General features: G+C 46.3%; 1 protein-coding gene across 1 annotated transcript in view; it reads right to left on the reverse strand.

The window, feature by feature from the left end:
- Positions 1-25,068, reverse strand: part of Flvcr2 (FLVCR choline and putative heme transporter 2) — a 58,385-nt gene that overhangs the window by 14,750 nt on the left and 18,567 nt on the right. The window contains exons 2-3 of the mRNA XM_026401936.2: positions 12,419-12,560; positions 9,448-9,588 (exon numbers count right to left, since the gene is read on the reverse strand). Of these exons, the coding sequence (XP_026257721.1) occupies positions 9,448-9,588; positions 12,419-12,560 (283 nt within the window). The remainder of the gene's footprint in view (positions 1-9,447; positions 9,589-12,418; positions 12,561-25,068) is intronic.

The raw sequence follows: 25,068 nt of genomic DNA on the forward strand, positions 1-25,068 counted from the left end.
CCAGCTGACCTTCATATCACACACCCAGCCACTTAGAATTCCATCTCTGAGTCAAGAGGGCCCAAGGGGAAACACACTCCCCAAAAGTGGTGTGGGTTGGAATGTGGGAAAGGGAAGGGGGAAAACAGTCTCCTGCCCTGTTCTTGCCCTTCCTACTCCTCCCTTAGCTGCTTGTCCTTGCCTGACCCTGGCAGGGATATTCCAAGTGAGCCTCAGTTTCAGGTGAAGAGCTCTGGACTTGAAGCCCCAGCTGGGAAGAACAAGGAGGGCAGCATCCACAGGAAGCCGAGGGAAGGAAGTTATCCAGGAAAACTGAAACAAATAGACACACAAATACACCAACACTTTCATGACCTTGAGAAAGAGTGAGGGAACAGAATCCTGAGCCCGCTGACCAACACTAGGAAAGCTGAGCGGTTTGACTGGTTTAGTGAAATAGTTCCCTAAGCAGGGCCTGTGGTCTATCAGCACCCTGAAGAGCTGCCAATCTTTCCTGTTGTCTCTGTGTCCCGCCCTAGAGGAGTTAGAAGTGCAGTATGTTTTCCCACTCAATCTTTAGTCTAGATGTCCCTCCCCATATTGCCAAGGATGGCTAGACGTGGTTAAACAGCAGAGGTCCACTCCACACCCCATTCAAGGGGTTGGGCATGCCCCCAGGAAGAGCAGAAAGAACAGGAAGGACACACGCACTCTGCTAGGCAGGCACACCTGTTCCAGGAGTACAGGGGACAGGAGTGAAGGTGCCTGAGATTCAGGTCTCACTACGCAAAGTGAGCCTGCTGGGTCAGGGCAGAGAAAGCGTCATCTCCCCTGAGAGGCCTGGCCGCTTCTGCTGTCAGTCACTCCAAGTGCCTGCGTTGAGGAGAAGGTTTTCAGGAGGCAAAAATGACTGTCGTCACCCTGCATCTCTTTGTCAAGACCGGTTTTTGTTTTTCTTTTCTTTCTTCTTATTTTTTTTTTTAATTTTTATTTTAACTATTCCAGAGACCACTGGCCTTGGAATTCCTTGAACTTCAAAAATGCAGAATTTTGGTCCCCACTCTAGACCTCCTGGATCAGAATCTCCTCGAATGGAGTTTAGGACTCTGTGTGTCAATAACAACCACAAAAGAAAAAAAGAAAGAGAGGAAAAAATAAGAAAGAAAAAAAAGACAGGTATTTCTTGAAGTCCCTGGAGTGTGGGCATAAGTGGCCTCACCAATATGGAAGATCAAAGACCAGGCCCGGCTCCCAGGTGGTGGTTAACATGGAGGCACCTGGGAGGGAAAGGGCTTCAAGACCATGAGCCTCGCCTCAAGCAGCTACTTCAGGGGCTCCCCACTCCACTGCAAGACAGCATTTCCTGCCTGGAATGCTTATAATAAGCATACTCCCAACTGCACTTTGAATCTGAATTTCCAGAAGAAAAGCAGGGGGGTACTATGCACACATTCAGTCAAGCACCCCAGGGGAGTCCATCCTCAGGGAAGCTCAATGTATTAGACAGCTTTGCTTCACTGTGACAAACTACCTGAGATCATCACCTTTTAAGAAGGAAAAAAATTGGGGGCTCATGGTTTCAGAAGTTTCAGCCTGTGGTCTATTGGCTTGTGATGTGGGGGCCTGTGGTGAGACAGTACATCATGGCTGGGAGCAGCTGGTGATATAAAACAGCTCACTTCACAGCAGCCAAGAAGTGAAAGAGAGACAGGAAGGAACCAGGACCCCAAGGTCCCCATCAAGGGCATACCCCCAAGGACCTAACTTCCTCTTACTGGGCTCTACCTACTAAAGGTTCCAGCACCTCCCTGTGGAGCTACAAGCTGGCAATCAAGCCTTCAACACGTGGACCTCTGGTGGACCTCCAGATCCAAACTACAGCACTCGGAAAACATTAATCCCAGATCCTCTGAGTTCTGTTTCCTTTTTGTTCTTCCTCAGCCGGTGGTAAACACTAGTTTTAAAAAAGGCCACCTCAACCTCAGCAAAGCTCCAGGGAATCTCAACAAGGATTTTATACCTGCTTCTTTGCTGTTTTTGTTTCTTGAGAAACAAAAACATGCTGGTCTCCAATTCACAATCCTTCTGCCTCAGCCTCTCAAGTATCTGGGATTAGGCAGGCTCCACCATGCTCGGCTCCACCATTCTTAAGCAGGATCTTAGGACACAAAGGTCCTTTCCTAGGCCCATGTTGGTGGGACAACAGGAAAATATTGGAGAGCCCCCAAGGGAAAGGGAACCTCAAGGAGAATCTCCAAGATCCGACGCCAGACACTATGGAGGTAAGGTGGGGATGGCAAGAAGACATGGAAAATGCTCCCTTGGAGGACATTCTTTAGAAGGTCAGCCTGTTCACCTGGCAGTAATGCCACTGACGAAGAGGCATCCAAGGAGGCCCTGTGAATGCAAGACCCAGAGACACAAAGAGAAGGAAGCCCAAGAAAGGTTATTCTCTTCACCCCACAAGACAGCCCTGCCTTGAACCCAGATGCCGGTAAACATGTGGGATTTCTGGTGACAGCTTGGGTCTTCCTGCATTGCCAAACTGGGAGGAGGGAGGGTGCTGACCTGAACAGGTGGCAGTTTATCGCCATGATGGTTCAGCAACTGAGCACAAACCCAGCCTCTGTATCTCTTCCCCTCTAAGTTGCTTTGCCAGATTTAAGGAGAAAACATACAATCAGTACACTTAGATGAATTTGGACTCCAAAGAAATGAATGATATTTTAGTGAAGTATACCCCCAATATAGCATGGGAGATATTATAGTAGAAAGTATTTGTAATGAATCTGAAATTCAAATTTAATTGAGTGGCTTTTATTTTACCTCTTTACCCTACCTCAAGAGTTGTGGTCAAAAGTATAGGGCAAAGCCCAAATGCTGGACTCTGGGGTTCCTCCAAAGCCTTTGATTGCTGTGGCTATACCCTAGTTCTGAACAGCTGACTCCCAGCTTGGAGAACCATTTGGAAAACTACTGTGAATGCCATACTGGACATATCAGCAGCTACAGGAGAATTGCCCCCCACTCAGTGAAATGTAGTTCAGACCAAGGAAAGAATGTTGGAAGCCAGCAATCCAGACTCATGCTGTGGTCTACAGCCTTACCACCCTGAATGTGCCCCATCTTGTCTGATCTGAGATGCATGCTGTGCGTGGCTTTATTCTTAATTGCTTTAAAAGTGTTCACTTCACCCACACACTTCAATGGGAGGAAAATCTCATTGCTATTTTCTGGAGGGAGCAGGGAGTGTTAGAGAGATGAAGGATGGGTATAGAATGGGTGAAGGTAGCACACTCAGCAATTGGAAACTCAACACCAAAACTCAGACCTCCCATTTCTTATGAGCCAACTCTGAACTCATGGGTTGAGGCTTCAGGCTCTTATCTCAAGACATGTCCACCTCTGTCCAGCAAAAGTACTCACAAAATGCTATCGTTTGCTTGATTCCTAGCTACACGCTGTTAAGAGTGTATAATCACAGGCTGGAGTTGTAGCTCAGTGGCAGAGTTTGCCTGGCATGTGTGAGGCCCTAGGTGCTATCCCCAGCACCACATAAAACTAAATAAACAAAATAAAGGCATGGTGTCCATCTATAACTCAAAATATTTTTTTTAAAAAAGAGTGTATAAAAAAAGAGAGCAAAGTGTGAATACTATATACATTTCAAACCATTATGTCCTTCAAAGACTAATCTGAAACTGTAGGGGGTATAATGGTTTGGATCTTAAATGTCCTTCAAAAGTCACGTGTTGAGGGTCGGTGTCGATCTGTGGGACTATTGAGAGGTGGTGGGACTTTGGGGAGGTGGAGCCTAGTGGAAGGAAGTTATGTCATTGGGGGCACACCCTTGAAGGGGATTTTAGGAATGAAGCCCCACCCCTCCCTTCTTGTCTGTCATGAGGCACGCAATTTTGCTCCATCATGTGATTTCCCACCATGATGTTCTTCCTTGTCTCAGGTCCAAATGCAATGCAGCACCCACCCCCAGACTGAAACCTTCCTCCCTTTCTTTTTTTGTGAGGCAAAATCAATCTTTCTTTTTTTTCTCACCCGCTCCCCCCACTTTGTTTTTTAATGACAATAGAGGTCAATCCCAAGGTCTCATGCATGCAGGGCAAGCACTCTGCTACAGGAGCTATACCCCCATCTCTTTCTTCCGCGGGTTATTTTATCACAATGATGAAAAGCTAACACAGTAGGAGGTTTGGAGCAGTTATGTTGTGGGAGATATCAAAGCATCTTAGTTAAATTTAGGGAAGACTTGTTGGTAATGTTTGTTTTAATTTGGAGCTAATACAGTGGAAGAAGAAAGCAAAAATTCTCAGTTAATTAATTGTCAAACACTGCCTTTATATGACCTATAAACCCTGGATCCACTGAGACCCCATCATCCCCAAATCCCAAACACATATGGTTGTTCCTGCTTTTGAAACCTAGAACTCCTGACCTTCTTCTAAGAGGTAATCAGCCTGCAGGAAAACTGAGGCAAGCAGGGACAAGAGCATACCCCTGGCTCTGCCTCTAAAAGGTTCCTTTCTGTATGGGGAGGCAAAATAGTACAATGGTTTGCGTCAGACAGAGAAGTTGAAACCTGATCTCTATTAATTTGCTAGCTGTCCTATGGCAGACAAGGGACTAAACATCTCAGCCTGTCCTTTTTTTTCATGTATAAAATGGAATACAATACCTATTTGTCATAAGTTTGTTTTGAAGATTAAATAACATAATGTGTGCAAAGCGCTGACCATGATGCCTGACACCGTGGCTTGATAAAAATATAGTTTCAAATCTCTGACTAAACGAAAGAATCATTTCCTTGTTGACAAAGAACTCTCTGTCACCTAGTTCAATCCTCTAGTGTGGAAATAAGACTATAATGAAATACATACAAAGATCCCAGTTAGTTTAACTCGATCTCCATGGAATAATCCCAGGCCTTTGAGAAATTGGCTGATAAATTCTATCTATGCACAACAGAGTCAAATGCTTCCAGCCTCACAGCAAAACTCGTTTTTAGTTTACCACCACTTCAGTTTACCACCATTTCAGTTTACTTTCACTCCTTTTTTTCCTCTCCTTCTGAGACTTCCACTTTGCATATGTTGGTATTCTTAATGATGTCTCACAGTTCATTTTTCTTTACTTTGTGTGTGTGTGTGTGTGTGTGTGTGTGTGTGTGTGTGTGTGTGTGGTGTATTGAACTCAGGGGCACTCACTCCCCAGACTGCTTTTTTTTTTTTTTTCCAACACAGGGTCTCACTAAGTTTCTGAAATTACAGGTACATGTCACAGTGCTGAGCACATTTTTATTCATTCTTTTTCTTTCTGTTCCTGGACCTGACATCTCATTTGACTTATCTTCAAGTTTGTGGATTCTTCCTTCTTCCAGTTCAAATCTACTTTTGAGCCTGCTGGAGAACTTTTCATTTTAGTTACTGTATTTTTCAACTCCAGAATTTCTACTTGATTCTTTTTTATTTCAGTCTCTTCACTGATATTCTCTATTTAATGAGGCATCATTTTCATACTTTTATCTAATTCTTTAGGCATGATTTCCTTTAGTTCTTTGAATTTACCTTTAATAATTGATTTACAACATTTAACTACTATGTCCAATGTCTGGATTTCCTAATAGTTTTTGCTTTTCTATTTTTCCTATGTACAGGCCATACTTTCCTGTCTCTTTGAATGCCTTATGATTCTTTGTTGAAAATTGGACATTGTAAGTCTGTTCTGACTCATACAGCCACTGAAGTTTCTGCTGTAACCTTAATGATAAGCTAATGATTAGACAGAGATCTACTTAAATGCTTCAAATCAATAGGTTGCCCACCTTTGCCAAGGAACTCTGTGTATGTATTGGGTGAGGCTCACCTTCAATTCTCCAGCAACCAATTAACAGCATTTTTTAGTATATGTGCTGCTGAAGTGAGCACCAATTGACAACTTTGTCCTAACCTTTAATTCCTGCCTCTGTAGATCCTTGAAGCCAGCCAAAGGTGAAAGTTTAGGGTTTTATCAGGTCTTTCCTGTGCATGAGCTCAGCATATGCATGTGAACTTCCAAATTCCTAAGAACAAGTCAAAGCTTTTCAAAGCATCTCTTAGATGCTTTAGACATCTCTTTCTTAAGATTTTTGGCCATATTCTTGTTGGCCAACACCTATTATTATCACCTCAGGCAGCTGCATTGTTAAACAGTGCCATTGATTGTTTTCAATACCCTGGAAGTGAGGCTTTTCCCACCAACAAGATCCAAGTCAGATCAAAGAAGATAAGTCCTGTGAATGGGGCTTTTTCTATGGACCTGTTAAATAAGTCAACTACTGGTAATTCCTGGGGATGGGGCTTGAAAGAGTCCTCCACACCTATTTTGCTCCCTCCAGTGGCCGGAAGGCAGCTAGTTTTCACATCTATATGACTACATGGCTATGTAGTCATGAGGCTGCTGGTTTTCACAAGCACCACAGATCCTGGAAAAGGGATTGGAATAGGACCCAGGAAGACACAAAGCTCACTGATATTCTTGCTGATATCTAGCCCTTTTTCTTGTATAAACATCACTCCCATTGTTGGAAGCCTTTGGTTAAGAGTGCTAAACAAAGTGATTTTGACAGGTTTTGCCAATGTTCCTGATACTTTGATGGAGGAGAAGATTTTCTAAGATCTTTACCCCACCATTCAAGAAGTGCTTCCCTATTTATTTCCTGTGTTATCATTTAACCAAATCAATAAGTAAGAGTGTCCAGAAGTTCAGGATTAAAATTATTCTGCCGGAGGAAAACCACACAAGCAGCCAGCCAAGCGAGAGGGAAGCAGGAGGAGCTGCTTAGCTCCCCACAGTGTGGCCCAGAGTTGAGCCTCTCAATGAGCAGAAGCAACACTATTTCTGGGACATTTTGTTTTTGTTTCTTGCTTTCATGGGTCAGTGACCTGGCTCTGCCACCACAGCCTCCAGCATTAAAGACCTCTGAAATGGGAGCACTGCCCACCTGGCATCATAATCATAATCTTCAGCCACAGAAAACATTTATTAAGCACTTTATCTACCCTGAAATCCTAAGATAGGCCTCCAATATCCTGTTGTCAGATTCAATAAGGTTTATGGTGGTCAAAGGTCAATAGACTCCAGATATTTAACTCAAAAAAAAAAAAAAAGAAAGAAAGAAAGAAAGAAAGTTCTTGGAGCCATGAAATCCTGTCTGGAAGGGACCCCAAAGGCCATTTGCTTTCAGTATCCAATGACAGCTTGCAATTCCCACCACACATCCCCATACCGAGTGGTTGGTCCCTCTATGCCTGAATAATTCCCAGTGATGGGCAAAACATACCTTCCTGAGTTGGACATCTCTGAGGGCTGGAAACTTGGTCTTTATCTTATGGATGAATGCAGAGACATACTTAGAACTGAGAAATTTGAGGATATGAGAAATGGTGAACTGAGACTTTTAAGACTAATCTGGTCATCTAGATGAGAAGTCACATAACTTTAGTGTATATCTGAAAATTTTAGGAGTGCTTCTCTGCTGGGATGACAATACTCTCATCTAGTGTCTCAGCAGATGAATACTTTGAGATAAGGAGAATCAATAAGCCTAAAATGATGGGGCTGGGGCTGTGGCTCAGCGGTTGAGCTGCTAGCCTAGCACACATGAGGCCCTGGGTTCAATCCTCAGCACCACATAAAAATAAACAAGTGAAATGGAGATATTGTGTCCAACTACAACTAAAAATAAATAAATAAATATTTTTTAAACAAATAAGCCTAAAATGAAACTTGGGCACAGCTCTAGGAAGAAATACCTAGGCAATTATGAACTAGATATGAAGAATGCAGGTTTCGGAGTTATGCAAACCTTGATATGAATTCTGGCTCTGCAACTGACAAGCTTATGACATTTTTCAACTACTTAATTTTAAGTTGAACCTGTAAAGTAAGTGGTCAAATGCAGGTTGGAGCTGGGCGTGGTGGCATACGCCTATAATCTCAGCAACCCAGGAAGCTGAAGCTGATCTCATGTTTGAGGCCAACCTCAGCAACTTGGTGAGACTTTAAACAATTTAATGAGAACTTGTCTCAAAATAAAAAATAAAATGGGCTGGGCTGTAGCTTGGTGCCCCTGGGTTCAATCCCCAGTACAAATAATAATAATAATAATAATAATAATAATAATAATAATAATTGAAGGTTGGATATCAATACAATTGGGTAGATCTATAATTTTCCACTTTTTTTTTTTTTTTGCAGTAGTGGAATTAAACCCATGCATGTTAGGCAAGTGCTCTACCACTGAGCTGTATCCTCAGGCTTTTTTATTCCTTTTCTTTTTCTTCTTAATTTGTTGTTGTTGTTTTTTATTTGTGTGAGACAGGGTTTTGCTAACTTGTCCAGACTGGCCTTGAACTTGTTATCCTCCTGCCTCAGCATCCCTAGTAGCTGGGACTACAGATGCGCACCACCAAACCCATCTGGTCTCTAACTTCTTGAACTAAGAGTATTGATTAATAGACTAGCACTCATCTGAAGACAGACATTCTTTAGTTGGATGCGTGGGGCTCTGTCCTTGCCATTCTCAGTTCAATAGTCTCATTAAAGGTTGGAAAGAAGACACAGAAACCACCACACTGACAAGGCAAGCCAATATGCCAGCAAAGATTCAAATTAATCTTGCCAAAGACCAGGAAAATGGATTGAAAGAGGGATGATGTCTTGCATTCAGGGAAAAAAAGGCATCAATGTTACAAGATGAGGGAAGGTTGAGTGAGGAGCAGTTCCTATGAAGATGTATGATGCATGCACTTATTCATTCATTCACGACTTCTGGAGTAGCCAGTTGAGGCTGGCTACCACAGAGGAACTATAAAATGAAGACACAAATCCCCACTCACAGAGTTCAGTCTATTGAGGCAATAGACCTAGAATTTTTTTTTTAAAGAAGTGACAAGTATAAAAGTTCCAGCCAGGGACAGTGGTATACACCTGTAACCCCAGCAGCTCAGGAGGCTGAGGCAGGAGGATCGAAAGTTCAAAGCCAGCCTCAGCAAAAGAAAGATGCTAAGCAACTCAGTGAGACCCTGTCTCTAAATAAAATACAAAAAATAGGGCTTGGGATGTAGCTCGGTGGTTGAGTGCCCCTTAGTTCAATCCCCACTACCCACCCCCACAAAAAAAATATACAAGTAATAGCATGAAAAGAGAGGAAAGGTCAGCTATTACTGCTTTACAGAGGTGATGCTGAGATGAGACCTGGAGGAACAACAGGCATTTGCCAAATCGCCTGACATGGCAAGGAATGGTTCTCCAGAGTGGACCATTCAGCATGTGCAAAGGCCCCCAGGCATGGCTGGCTCCTCTGGTCAACCTTGAGCAATGTCACATACACATGTGAGATTTGGAAAGAGTAAGGCACACGAATGCTCGTCAGGCTTCTCCTCTCCCATTCTCCGGGACCCACATGCGCCTTACCATAGGTGATGACGAGCAGCACAAAGTTGAGGTTTTTGAAGAGCCGGACAATGGAACTGAAGTACGAAGCATCAGAGGACGCTAAAGCATAGCTCAGGGACTGGGCCCTGCTGGGGGGATGTTTAGGCTTCTCTTTGAACACTGAAAGGAAAAGAACAGAGATGAATGAAAGTTCCTGGGGTCCCAACCCAGTAGAGATGGCTCACATTCATCATCGGAGAAGTAGCCAAGAGAACCAAAGAAATTTTTATTCTTCAGCTCAATTTTGACAGCTCTTTTTCCTTGTCTGAGGCTTAGCACGTAGTCCTTCGATTACTTCATCTGAATGACCTCTGGAACCCCAGGCAGTATCCAAAGACCAAGAAATCCCCTAACAACCAGCAAAGAGCATAGCACAGAACACCAAAAAAACACAGCAGCATCACACGGATGGAAAAGAAGCAAAAACTGAAGCTTTGGCATCCGTGAGCCCAGATAATGGCTTAGCTCCAGAGCTCCTCCCAAGGGAGATGGGACAGCGCTGCCCAGTCACAGAGCCTGGCCAGTGGTCACCACGGAATATTCCCCTAATAAGCAAAAGGGGTCTTCTTCCAAAGGAAAAACCTAGAGTCCCTTCCCAATTTTGCCAACTCTGAATCAGATATCTCATGTAGGAGATAAGATTAACGCTTCTTCTTCCAGAATAAGAACTTGGATAAAAAGGGTTAGAGAGGGACTGTGGGAAAATTGTTGTGACCACCCTGGGTGCCATTCAGCCCTTGTGAGGTGGGGGTCAGTTTGACTAGTTCCTTGGATAAACTGGTTCCCCCGCTGAGTCTAAGCAAACCTGCGAGGCCCCAGCCCCATTCACACCCCTGGGCACTCCCCTGAAAGATCTATGGACTCTCCTGTTAGAGGAAGCTCTGAAAATGAGGTTTACTCTCTTGGCAGATCAAAGGAGCCCCCATCCGGAAAACACTCCAGCCCTGACCTCAGAGCCCTACTTCCTCCTCTGGAATTAGTCCCAGATAACTTCCATCCCCTGGGAGCCCTTCATCCATTGTCTCCCAGCTCACCTCCCCTTCCATCAGGGAAGAAAGCCAGGCCAAGGCTGCTAGACTCTGCATCAGCACGTGTCATCTCAAGGATCTGGCAGGTAAACACTAGAACTCAGATAAGATTTTTTTCCATTCTCTACTTAATTAGCTACTATCTGTGTTTGGTAATAAAACACCAAAGCAGAAACGCCCTACTCCCCAGGTTTTCAATCACTGCAAACCGGACCTTCATGGGCGACAAACATAAGACCTGAGCACATTAACAGTTTAAAACTCAAAGTCTAGCTGAGGGAGTGGCCTAGGCTCTATCATTCCTCCTTGATCTCATCCAAAGCTCCTCTTCTTCTTACCTTCCCAGAAACAACAAGGTCTACATTAGCTTTTTTGTTTTGTTGTTTATTTGTTTTTTGAGTGCTGGGGATTGAACCCAGGGGCGCTTAAACACTGAGCCACATCCCTGGTCCTTCTTATTTTTTATTTTGAGACAGGGTCTGGCTAAGTTGCTTAGGGCCTCACTATGTTGCTGAGGCTGGCCTCGAATTTGCAATCCTCCTGCCTCAGCTTCTTGAGCCACTGGGATTATAGGCATGTGCCACCTCACCTGGCTCTACCAACTTTTAAAAGTCACTGGGCAGCCTGTTCTCATTTTGGATTCAGAGAATAGTTAAATGAGGTGCAAAATTATACAAATGTCTAACTGTGGAGGGGAGGCTAGCAGGCAGGAATGAAACCTTTACTGTATGAGATGGAACTTGTGGGCATCAGGAAGGGAACTGATTAACCTTTAGACAGGTGACTAACTGGAATTGCAAACTTCTACTTTTATTGTTTCTGAAATTATCGCAGCCCAAGTAAAACCACTCAGAAGAAAGCAGAAGACACAAAATTCTATTGGTCAAATATCACAATGATGCACATGCATGTAAAATGTTCCTAGTAGTTCTCAGAGGTTGGTGGTTGGGATTAACTTGTATAAGGAAAAATTAATGGTCATTTATTTTTTAATAACTTTATTGTATTTATTTATTTTTATGTGGTGCTGAGGATAGAACCCAGTGCCTCACGCAAGCGAGGCAAGTGCTCCACCACTGAGCCACACCTCCAGCCCAATTAATGATCATTTCTTACTTAACGATTTCTTGTATTTTTCAGATTTTGCAATAATAAGCATATATTATTCTTATAATTTAAAAAATATTTTAGTTATACATGGGCATAATATCTTTATTTTTTAATTTATTTTTTATGTGTGCTGAGGATCAAACCCACTGTCTCTTGTGTTCAAGGCAAGCCCTTTACCACTGAGCCACACCCCAGGCCCTACTCTTATAATTTTTAAAAAGCATTAAAAACATGTGGTTCCCAAGTCATCTCAGGTTGATCTCTGAGATGATTTGCGTTTGTGGATTGATTTCTGCTTTCCTTTCTATCTTTCATGAATTTAGAGTAAATTCAGACAAGCTTAGATTTGAACCTAATCTTTGCCACTTAGTTGCTATTTCATCTTGAATAATTTATTTAACCTCTCTCAAGTCTCATTTTCTTCTTTGTTAAATGGGACTGAAAATAATACCTCATTTCCTGGGGTTGCTGAAGACTCAATGAGATCAGGCTAATTCTCAGCCCAGAGCCCGTGACCCTGGGGGTCCTCACTTGGGTTTCACTGGGGACCAGCAATCTACCCAATTCTTCTGCTGAAGTACGATGGGCTAGTTACAATCGAACTTTCATTGCGCCTTTAATAAAGTGTGCAAGACTGGCTAGCAGGGTATCAGGGACAACTGGTCAGGCTAAAACATTTGACAACCACAAGAAGCCTGGTCTCTAGTTTCTGTGAATGTCCCTGGTTGTCAGGGTCATGTTCACAAGTGTCCCATCAAGGTTGACAGAACCTCCCTGTCCACCCTCCACCATGAGTCCACTAGTGACCTTACCGATGATGACAAGGATGAAAAGGAGGGTGGCCACGCCTCCTATGATGTAGAACATGATGCTGATGTGGTAGGCAAGCTGGTCCTGGTCTTTGATGTTGGGTACCAAAATAGGAGGGACCAAGAACCCAATCGCAATTCCAAGCTAATGAAGACAGACACAATCAATCAGTTACCAATGGCCAAGAGGTGACAGCGCATACTTCAAAGAGACTTCTAATAAGAAGCATACTTCCCAACTTCCAGTCCTTTCTAAAGCCCAAATAGGGATTATTTCCCCACCTCAATATGTCAGAGAAGTCTCTCAACTCACGCATACCTCTGACCCTCACTATCAATACCTATGGGGAAAATGTTAGAATTGAGGATCTCTGCAGGCTAGCGCTTCTTTGTCTGCAAACTAATGAATAATGTTTTCCATATTCCCATTTCTGGGATAGAAAGTAAAATAATGATGATATTTTTCCTCTTACACACTAAAATTTTTAGTTCATTAAATCTGTTAACCTGGAAGCTAAGAGACCAGCTGTGAAAAGTTCTACACCCTACCACCACAGGAGCTGGCCTTTAGCAAGAGTTGGAAAGATAAAGCTATTGCCACTTTCACAAACACTTCAGTTCTTGTGTGAATAAGTTAGCAGCTCTCAAATCATCTGTAGTGTGAAGTCACACACACCTGCAAAATGCTCAGTGGGCACACAAACACACACATACTATTCATACCAACAAACGCAAACACATCCTATCAGAGTTGGAGTCCAAACTCCAGTGACCTGGTAGATAACATGACCTGGGTGTTTCTGAGGTCGGAAGTGACTGACTATATAACACCCCAAAGTCCTTCTGCCACCAGAAGCAATGGAAAAACAGCTTGCAAACTGAGACAGGTTTCAGACTCCAAGAGTGCAGGACGATGATCCATTTTTTTTTGTCTTAATATCCCACTTTGCCATTGTATTGGAAAGGAACTGCAGGTAGAAAAGAAATTTACTTTCTGTCACACCACATGTGAGCATCTTGAATGTTTTTCCCATCTGTCAATCACTGCCACTCCTGATGGTTACACTGGGATCTTATCTCCAGAAGTCACCATAGGTGAATGTAGGGCTCCTTATGCAGGATATAGTGAGTAAATCAAGCACATCTTTAAAATCACTACTGTGTGAGAAGTACTCTCCTAGATATTTTAGGAGGTACCAAGATATAGAAGGGAGGTGTCTTACATAAGGCACGTTCCTTTCAAGGCATTCTATAATAATCTAGTGGAAGGCAGCAGTTTAAAAGCAAAACAAAGGGGTGGTGGGGGGTTGGGGAGATGGAGGAATTTTGATTGGGACAAGAGGAGGGAGGGAAGTGGAGTGGGCATGAGGGTAGGAAAGATGGTGGAATGAGACTAACGTCATTACCCTAGGTACATGTATGACTGCACGTGTGCAACTCTACGTTGTGTATGACCAGAGACATGAAAATTGTGCTCCATTTGTATACAACGAATCAAAAAGGTTTCTGCTGTCATGTGCAACTGATGAGAACTAGAAAAACTAAATTTAAAAAAAGTAAAACACAGGCGTGGTGGTTCACGTCTATAATCCAGTGGCTCCGGAGACTGAGGGAGGAGGATCACAAGCTCAAAGCCAGTCTCAGCAAAAGCAAGGTACTAAGCAACTCAGTGAGAACCTGTCTCTAAATAAAATACAGAAAAAAGGCTGGGGATGTCTCAGTGGTCAAGTGCCCCTGAGTTCAATCCCTGGTACCCTCACCCTCAAAAAAAAAAAAAAAAAAAAAAAAGTAAGACACAAAAACAACGCAATCAGCCACATTTGTGATTTGAAATGATACGACGCTATTGTTAGGAAGTTCTCTTGTAATCCTCCATCCCAACCCTGTTAGTTATTAGAGGAACAAACAGGAGCTATGTGAGGTTAAGCTCCAGAGGTCAAGGAGCTCAGGGCTGCCCAGCATTGAGGTAAGGAAACAGCTCCCCTGGCTGCTCCGCCACACCCCCGCCACGAGGCCTGGCACAAGGCCCTGAGAAGGGCCCAGGTGTGCAGGGTCTGTGTCCGTGGACCTTCCTCTCGTCCTCAGTTACTCAATGAGCAGAGTCAGGCTTCTTAAGTGCTTGTTTCTAACGCTGGGAAGACCAGCCTGAGACAGAGGGGCAAGTCCAGCCTCCTCCATAGCTTCACTGCCCACTCTCTGGCCTCCCAAGCATTTTGGATTGCAGACCTGAAAGTTATGGAGCATCTTGGAGGGTCCCACTGGCAAGAATGAGGGGAGATACTGACAGCAGCCAAGGCACTTGGGCTCTTTCCTTTCCAAAAGGAGGATAAAAACTCTGAGACCTTGATAGCGGAGGACCTAATCCTCAGGAATCTTCTGCCCTGATAAATAAACCCTTCCTGCTTCCTCAGGATCAAAAACAAACACATCATGCCTGATACCTCAGGGCGGGACTCCGTTCACTCCATCTGCACCGCAGGACTGAGCAAGCGCTGCTCCGCCCGGCTTGGGGACCTCAGCAACTGTTGCTGGTGACAGCACTATTTCAGGCTAAGCCTTTCTAAAGGAGGAACCTGGCTTTGGAGATCCTTTAATGACCAGGGTGTTGGTGCTGCCTCTTTTGTTTTCAAAGACATTTTTTTCCTGCTTCTTTATTCAGGGAGAGCCATGGCTCTGTTTGCAGTTGCTAGTTCCTAGACCTGTCCACGGAAAGTACTTAGCCATGCTAGATGCAAGGATGGATGGTTGGGCTGATGAGTGGATGGACAGATGAAATTCGTGGAAAATCTTGTCTACCTAAAGCTGGGAATGATATGATGCTACAGTTTGGAAGTTCACACACCTCTGCCCATTAGGACCCAGGATCTCCCTATAAACCACCTTGTACCTATAGTGGTAAGAGGGACATGCACATATGGAAGAAGTAAGTCCTGCCAGCTATCGAGCACTCGTAGGTACCAGGTATCTAATGTCTTTTATCTTTTATTTTAACCTTAATAACTTCATTTAAAAAAAAAGGAAAAAAATGAGAAAAGCAGATGGTCAGTACCCTGCCCAAAGTCACACAGGAAGCTAGCAGCTGGATCCCAAACCAGTTCCATCTCACCCAGGGACCTGGGCTTACCTCACTGTTCCCACTAGAAGTCGATATATTCAGGCACTTGGCCTATCACGTGTTTGATGAGACACCTCGGGGGTTGAAATCAGAGACCTGGGGCCAATAACAATGAATCCCAAGATTTGGGAGGAGGCTGCTCCTGGGGGGTGGTGCTGGTGCCTTTTCTGAGACACAGAAACATCCAGACCCAGGTGGGAAGTAAATCACTGAATCACCACGAAGCAGGTTTGAGTTGACCTATGTCCTGGCTCTGGTTCTAGCTTTATCATTCTCAACAAAATACAAGTCCTCCCTGGGCGCAGTGGTGCAGGCCAAGATGGGAGGATGGCAAGTTCGAGGCCAGCCTCAGCAACTGAGTGAGATCCCATCTCAAGCTCAGTGGCAGAGCACCCCTGGGTTCAATCCTCAGTACCAAAAAATGAAACAAAATAAAGTCCTGGACAAAATGCAAAATTCAGAATCAAACCAAGTCACAGTCATAGCTCTTCAGGAACTTTATTTTTTTTTTAACTGTTTTTAAAGTGGATCTGGGATGTCTTCCTTCTTACAGGTCCCATAGCAGCAGTTTCCCAACCTGGCCTGGTGACAGAGGTCACCAGCAATACCTCTACTGCCATCATGGTGCAGGTGGGGGTGTCAGGAGTCCTGCACAGGCAGGACATCCTTATCACACATCACAGGGGTGTGCGAGATGCAGCCTCAGAAAGAGTCGTGCTCAGGCCTGTGGCTCTGCAGTCAGTGGTCTCTGGGAAACGTGGTTGGACCATGTCCCTCCCTTGCCCAACACCCGCAGGGACTGGCCTTTGCTTTTAAATTAGGGATAAAAATCCTAAACACAAATCCTAATACAAAATTCTGCCCAGGGGTTCTGTCTGCTGGCCTGCCCCTTGTCATCTGCTTTCTCCTTGGGACCCTGCTATGCCAGTCTCCTTTCGGTCTTTCAATCATCCAAAGCCTCCTTGTACCTGAGGACCACAGGGACTTTGTACTAGAGCCTCTTCCTGGACTGGAATGACTTCCTGGTTCCTCCAATAAATGAAGCTATCTTTCAGATCTGAGCTCAGGTCACACTTCCTCAGGGTTCCCTTGTCAGGTCCCTGCAGAGGAGTCTTAGGTTTGTATGACTGTTTAATTATCAGCAGATTAAGCTCCATGAGGGCAGGGTTCACAGTAGGGTCTGGAGCACAGAACTTACTTACTAACCACAGTAAAAGGCATGGAAGTTTCCATGAAATGTCTCCATTTCATAAGGATCCCAGAAAGAGGGGTCATTGTTCTAGTTTTATAGATGATAAAACGGAGGTACAGAAAGGTTATGGAACTTGCCTAAGGTCACACAGCAAGAGGCAGCAGAGCTGGAGTTTTGACACACAGCAATTCTGAATCCTGAGCTTGGAAACTTGCTAACCATAGTTTATTTCACCCCCGAAGAAAATGTTTAACAAAAATGTGACGAACAAAGCAATAGAGTGGCAGCCTGGGGTACTGGACTCCACTTCTTTGCTGGCTTTTCTGCAAATTCAAGGATGATAGCTAAATGCTGTGGCCACGTCAGTAGTCACAAACATTTCTAGGACAAGTGTCACAGTTAAAAACACAGCTATGTTACCCAAAGCCTTCAGGTGACAGGAAGAAGCCATACTCGTCATTCTGGCTCATCCATTTAATGATGGAACAAGGAAGAAAACTTAAAAAAACCATCAGACCACATTGGGGGTAAGATTTCCTCACCTCGTTCATTACGCAACCAACACACATGTCCAATCAGCTCGGAGATTCACAGAACCAACGTCTCCATCACCACCCCCCATGTACTGTCCCCATCCACTCTCAGCAAAGTCCTGATCTCAACTCAATCAGAACCACAGCACGAAGCTGCCCCCCCGCATCCTGGCTGGTCCTAGGATCAGGCCATCAGGGAGCATCCCAGGCTTCCACAAAAGGCGTGGGCCCTGCATCAACATGGTGGTGAGGGCTTCAGTGTGAATGGAACAGGGAGAGAACCACTGGTCCCCATCTGCTGGAGTTCCAGGTACTTTATCCTCCTGACTTAGGTGGACCTGCTCTTCGTAGGAAGGATAGTAAATTGGACATTATGATCCTGTGTGCATATATGACTACACCATCAGTATAATTCTACATGGTGTACCATCAGAAGAACGAGCAGTTATACTCCATTTATGTATCAAAATGCATTCTACTGCCGTGTATAACTATTTAGAACAAATTAAAAAGAAAGAAAGAAAGAAAGAAAGAAAGAAAGAAAGAAAGAAAGAAAGAAAGAAAGAAAGAAAGAAAGAAAGAAAGAAAAACAACCTCAACAAACAGGGGCTCACCTCCCAACCCCATTCCATCTCTAGCCAACTCTCCTCCAGGTGCCCTGGGCTAATTAGGGAAAGATAAGCCCACCCTCACCCCTAGGGCTAGGCTCCCTAGGGCTGGGCTCCCATCGGCTCATCCCTTTTCTCTGGACACAGTCACTGGATTGGTCTGAGCATGTTCCCTGGAATTTCAGGGCTCCCAATTAGCTCTCTGCTGAGTCAAAAGTGTCAGCATTTCTCATAGCAGAGCACCTTGGCTAGAGGTCTCCTTAGGAGCTCATCTGGATTCTTTCTCTTTCTCTTCCTCTCTACCTCTCACTCCCCTACTCCCCTCTCTCTCTCTTTCACCAGGGATTGAACCCAGGGGTGCTTAATCACATATTCACATCTTCACACCTTTTTGTTTTTTATTTGGAGATCAGGTCTTGCAAAGGCCCTTAGGGTCTTGCTAAGTTGCTGAGGCTGGCTTTGAACTTGCGATCCTCTTGCCTCAGCCTCCTGAGCCCATAGGATTACAGGTACACACCACGGTACCCCTCTGCTGTGCTATTTTCCCACAAAACCAACACTTCTCTTCCTTTCTAACTTAACATTTAGTGGAGACAGCATCACACCAGTAGAGTGGTTAAGGAGGTAAACCCTGGAGTCAAAAAGATATGAGTTCAAATCCCAGCTCTACCAGTTACTCGTTGTCTGATCTTGGCCAGTTAATTCACCTCTCTGGGCCTGTTTCTTTTTTCACAAAAGGAAGGAAATATGTTGCTTATAGGATTTGCACTCACCCCCTGTAAAAAACCCTGGCTTTTCTACCCCGTACGCTCCGGCATAGCAATGGCCACAGCAGGAGAGACTGGTGGACTCAGATGTGCTCAGTTCATTTGGGGCCATCCTACGAGCCACCTGGCCTTGGCTCTCCTCTTCTCCAGCTCCTTCCTTGTGCTCTCTCTCCACTCCCTCAGTCCTCCTGGGAAACTCATCTGTCCTTTGCATCTACTGTCTCCCAGACCCTCCAGAGCCCTCCATCAGCCCCCTTCAAATGTGCATCCTCCCCCTTCAGCCTCCCTGCCTCCTTCCCAAGCAATAGCAATCTCTCCTCCAACCAGCGTCAGTTTCCTAGGGGCCATACTGACCACGCTGCCCCTGCTCAAGACCTCCAAGGAGCTGGATTCTCAGAGGAAGTAAGGAAGTTGAGACCTCTCAGGTGATGGCTCTGGCTTCCTCCATCACTGCCCACCCACTGTCCCTGGCCTGTCTCCTCCGACCCCTGTGGATCTCCCATGCACCAGGCAGAAGGGACCAATGGAGATGCCAACCCCTCCGTCCTCTAGTCTATATCTTTATCCAAAGTTCTCCCTACATGCAGGGTCATGGAAACATGTGCAATTTATAGTTTTTGAAATGTATTAAAATCTCATTTCCATTCCATACACAAACTTCCAGGGCCATGAGTCTTGGCCCTGGAGTCTCAGGTATGCAGAGCGTGACCACTAGCGCTCCATCTCCCAGGACCAAGTCCATGTGGGAAACTGCACAGAGGTGAGTCCCCCCCACCTTGCCTGTCCCCACACACTGTGGTGTTTGCTGAAACACCACCAAGACACTCGATATGGCCGGTCTGCATTCTCCAGTACAAAATTCCAGAGCTGAAACTGCCTTGCTCTTCCCCTTAGTTAGGGTCACTTAGATGTTAGCAAATAACTGATTGGGGACAGTGGCACACAGACAGGGGCTCCGGGATCCAAATGCAAGGAACAGCTCAGAGTGAAGGCCCCCAACAAGGCAGGCCACCTCGGGCCTGTGGGGAGGCTTAGCAGGGGGTCCTGGCACTGAGTCTGTGGATGCCCCAGAAAGAAGCAAAGGAGAAAGATGGGGTTGGCACCTGGAGCGTTGAACACTGAAGAGCTGAGAGCTCAGGGCTTGAGTTTAATCATGAGAGGCGTCCCAAGAGCCAGCCAAGAGTGCCAGACGCCCTGAGGGACACACCACGGCAAGGGGTACCGTGCACAGGAAACCTACTCATATGACTGTATTATTTAAATCCCCAAATGGAAGCCCTTGGCCGCTTTGAGAAGGTCAATTTGGGATTAAGGAGGCGGCAGACCTTCAGGAACAAAAATGAGCCCATTGTTCAGGGAGAAATTACTCATGAAAGAGTTTATGGATTTAAGCTTGGGTCTCTAAGAACTTGGGAAGCAGTTTCCCAGCTAATCAACTCCAGACGTCCTGAGAGCTCCCTCCAGACACAGATTTGTCCCCTGAGTTGTGATTATGCTGGTGGCTTAAGCTGCCTTGGTACTGATGGGTTCCCTCAATTCTTTTGGGGGGAAGAAGTTGAAGAGATGCAGGAAGCAGCAGATGAGGACAGCCTGCCTGCGATCATTGACCTAATTCCAAAGTCCTTGATGGTGAATGCCACAGAAGAGAGATACCCTCAAAAAAACTGGCATTCCAGCTAGTTGCGGTGGAATGTGGTAGAATTTTCCTGCAATTCCCGCTACTCAGAGGCAGAGGCAGGAGGATTACAAATTTGAGGCCAGCCTCAGCACTTTAACAAAACCCTCAGCAACTTAGCAAGACCCTGTCTCAGAATAAAAAATAAAAAGGGCTTGGGATGTGGCTCAGTGGTAGAGGACCCCTGGGTTCAATCCCCAGCACCAAACCACCACCACCACCACCACAAGTCTGACATCCCTCCAGGCTTACAATCTCTGTAAGCCTGTAAGATTCTGTAGGTCAAGTGGCCCCCTAAATCTAGCTGTCGGCAGAAGCCGTGGTGAGAGGGATCTCCAGCCCTCATCTGGTTTGTTTTCCATGTGGACAGACTGTATGGGATTCTTGTTCTTATGGGGTGCTTACCTTGGTTTTATTTCTTTTTGTGTGGGGTGTCCTCTCTCCAACTAATCTGTTTGCACCTTGATTAACATTCCCTTGTGTGACCTCTTCCCATACCACATCCAGCACAATACCAAGAACAGAGAAAGCACTCAGAAAATATTTTCCTAATAAAGAAATGACTTTGGAAAGGTGCAAACCTAAGTATTTCCAGTCTCCTATTTAGCAGGAGTAGCTCCTGCTCCCAGAATGCTGCACTGCAAGAGTTCACCAGCAAAAGAAAGCAGATGAGAGATGAAATGACCCATAGAAGCCCTGACATAAGAAGACCCCACAGTTGGGGCTCCCCAAGATTAGACATGGAGGTCATGGGAATATGGGCTGATCAACTTCCCACCCTTGTACCTACATTCAATATTTAACTACTGCATCCTAAGCATCCGAATAAAAAATAAGGAAGGAGACAACAGATGCAAGAGCTCACTCTCACCACACTTATACCTTGATGTTGACCTACAGCCTTGGTGCTGGGTCTCCTCCTCATCTTTGGGGATGCAAAGTAGCTGAAGAGCAGATACCCTGCGCTGTAAACAGAGAAGATGCTAAGTTTAGGGGACAGGGTCTGAGTTCTACAGGGAAACTTTCCTGATTAAAAAGTGAAATTTACAAAAGGGGTTTATTTTCTTTATTAGCTTTATTTATTAATTTTATTCGTTTATTTTTCACTGACCCTGATTTTTTGGGGACATACTAGGGATTGAACTCAGTGGCACTCGACCACGGAGCCACATCCCCAGCCCTTTTTTTTTGGATTTTATTTAGAGACAGGGTATCACTGAATTTCTTAGGGCCTCACTTTTGCTGAGGCTGGGTTTAAACTCACGATCCTCCTGCCTCAGCCTCCCAAAGTGCTAGGATTATAGGTATGCACACAAGGAAGCAATACTAGAGGGCCTGACCCTGACATTTACGCCTGCGTTCAATCATCTCTAACTCTGGAGTTTCCTGAAGCACACATCCCTCCTTTTAAGGGTTAGAACTGTTCTCGTGGGGGACTCCACAAAGTCTAGGTCTCCACAGAGCAGCAGTGAAACCTCCTGTCCTCCTCTTTCACCAAGATCACAAATCACTGTGGTTTTCAACACTCAAAGGTCCTTCTAGCTGACCATGCTGACAGCCCCTGGCCACAGGTTCACAGACCTTTCCCACAACTCAGAGGAAATATGAGTGAGTCTTTGAACCACCCAGGAAGCTGGGGGTCGCATCGTGTCAATCTCCCCCCACGTCTTTCACATCTGAAGTAGGCAACATGAGAGGCCCCATTCAAACGCTGTGACGTTTCCCAGACACCAACCTCACTGCCCAGCCCAGGGACAGATCCTGCTCAACACCACCACCCTCTGCCCTGAGATACACCAGCCCAAGGGAGAACCGCCTCTTTTGTCTGCAATGCAGTCCTGTGACAGTCAAAATTGCGAATCCTCAGAGTTCTCTAAGTCTAGCTAGGCTTTCTTGGCAAAAGCCCTCCTATTCTGATTTCCAGTGGTGAACCTCAGAGCTGTTGCTTCATGAAACGCCTTGAATGAGACCCAGTTCCTCTTTTTTCTTTTGTACTAAGGATTGAACAGGAGCACTTACTTAACCACTACGGCACATCCCCAACCTTTTTTTATATTTTTTAGAGTCAGGGTCTCACCAAGTTGCTAAATTGCTGAAGTTGTTCAGTTGTGACTCTGAACCCACGATCCTCCTGCCTCGGCCCCTGGAGCTGCTGGGATCACAGGCGAGTGGCACCCTGCCTGGCCCCAGTTCCTCCTATTTGAAGGCGCACCTCCAGATATAGATTGGGTGGCTCCCATGTGGCTTTTCCCCAAGAAACTGACTTCGTAAGTTGAACTAACCCTGCTTCATGACTGCAGAGAGAGAAATCTGGAGAGAAAATGAAACCTAGAAAAATATTAGTCATCCAAATCCAATACTACCCAGGAGCACAGCTTCTTGTTATTTAAGGAGTCCTCCAGGGACCTCCTTACACAAAAACATGTCCCTGTGCCCTCCTCTGAGGTCCCCTCTCCTCCTACTTTGCCTGGCATTTCCACCACTGCTGACACTCTGAGTGACGACCTTAGGGTTCAATCTCTTCTCTTAAATGCCAGCCTGAGAGCAGGAGCCTTCCCTTCCTCACTCATGGTTGGATCTCCAATGCTCAGACTGCTTGGCATGCAGTAGGTGCTCAGCATCTGTTCAATGAATGAAGTAGCCGGGTGCAGTGGTGCATACCTCTAATTCCAGCAACTTGGGAGGCTGAGGCAGGAGGATTGCAGGTTGGAAGGCTGCCTCAGGAATTTAGTGAGGTTGTAAGCAACCTAGTGAGACCCTGTCTCAAAATAAAAAACAAGAAGGGCTGGGGATGTGGCTCAGTGGTTCAGCATCCCTGGGTTTAAACCCTGGCACCCACCCTCTCCCCCCACCAAAAAAAAACATAACAGGCCAAGGGCAAAGGGCCTTTGCTCAATGGTCTCATTGGTCATGCTGTGTGCCGTCTGTTAGGGTGACACAGGGAAGCAACACAAGACAAATGGGATTCAAAGGGAGGATGGAGCGGTGGCCAAGAATGGTCGGCCAAGGGCCTGGGGTGTTGTCTGTGAGGGACAGAGACCAGGTCCAGGATCGGGGACTCTAACAGCGCCCATGGATGTTTAGTGAGCGAGCATGGAAGCCCAGGCCAGCGAAACCTAGGGCAGATAAGGGAGAGAGAGGAACCCCTGAGAGAGACTCCTGCCGAGGAGAAAACGCAACATCTTCAAAAGAGCTCCGACATTTTCACTGGGGCTGTCGGAACACACACACACACACACACACACACACACACACACACACTACCATCCCTCACTCACACCCCACCCCTCACACACACCACACCTCACACACACACCACCACCCCTCACACACACCACACCTCACACACACCACCCCTCACACACACCATCCCTCACACACACCACACCTCACACACACCACCACCCCTCACACACACCATCCCTCACACACACCACCCCTCACACACACCACTCCTCACACACACCATCCCTCACACACACCACACCTCACACACACCACCCCTCACACACACCACACCTCACACACACCACCTCTCACACACACCACCCCTCACACACACCACACCTCACACACACCATCCCTCACACACACACCACCACACCTCACACACACCATCCCTCACACACACCACCCCTCACACACACCACCCCTCACACACACCACCCCTCACACACACCACCCCTCACACACACCATCCCTCACACACACCACACCTCACACACACCACCACCCCTCACACACACCACCCCTCACACACACCACCCCTCACACACACCATCCCTCACACACACCACCCCTCACACACACCACACCTCACACACACCACACCTCACACACACCACCCCTCACACACACCACACCTCACACACACCACCACCCCTCACACACACCACACCTCACACACACCACACCTCACACATACCACCCCTCACACACACCACCCCTCACACACACCACACCTCACACACACCACCCCTCACACACACCATCCCTCACACACACCACCCCTCACACACACCACCACCCCTCACACACACCACCACCCCTCACACACACCACACCTCACACACACCACCACCCCTCACACACACCACACCTCACACACACACACACACACCACCCCTCACACACACCATCCCTCACACACACACCACCACACCTCACACACACCACCCCTCACACACACCACTCCTCACACACACCACCACCACCCCTCACACACACCACCACCCCTCACACACACCACCACACACACCACCCCTCACACACACCACCCCTCACACACACCACCACCCCTCACACACACCACCCCTCACACACACCACCACCCCTCACACACACACACACCACCACCCCTCACACACACCACACCTCACACACACACACACACACACACACCACCCCTCACACACACCACCCCTCACACACACCACCACCCCTCACACACACCACCCCTCACACACACACACACACACATACCACCACCCCAGCCATCATGACACTGATCACTGCCACCTGCTCACTGTGAGGGGCTCAGAGAAAACTTGTTAAGACCAGGTCCAACCTCAGCCCTTGGGACTTCTCACTCCCAGCCCCACCTCCTGCTGGTGGGGACTGACTCAGGTCTGTGTGGTGCCACCTCAACCATTTTCCTCCACCGTAGAGAGGGGCCGTCCCAGGCACAAAGAGATGTAAAAATGGCCCTGCTACAGCCAGCTGTGAGCATCTTGGAATCCAAAAGAGCCAGAATGCTCTGCAGG

Source organism: Urocitellus parryii, chromosome 6 (assembly GCF_045843805.1).
Source record: "Urocitellus parryii isolate mUroPar1 chromosome 6, mUroPar1.hap1, whole genome shotgun sequence".
Taxonomy (NCBI): domain Eukaryota; kingdom Metazoa; phylum Chordata; class Mammalia; order Rodentia; family Sciuridae; genus Urocitellus; species Urocitellus parryii.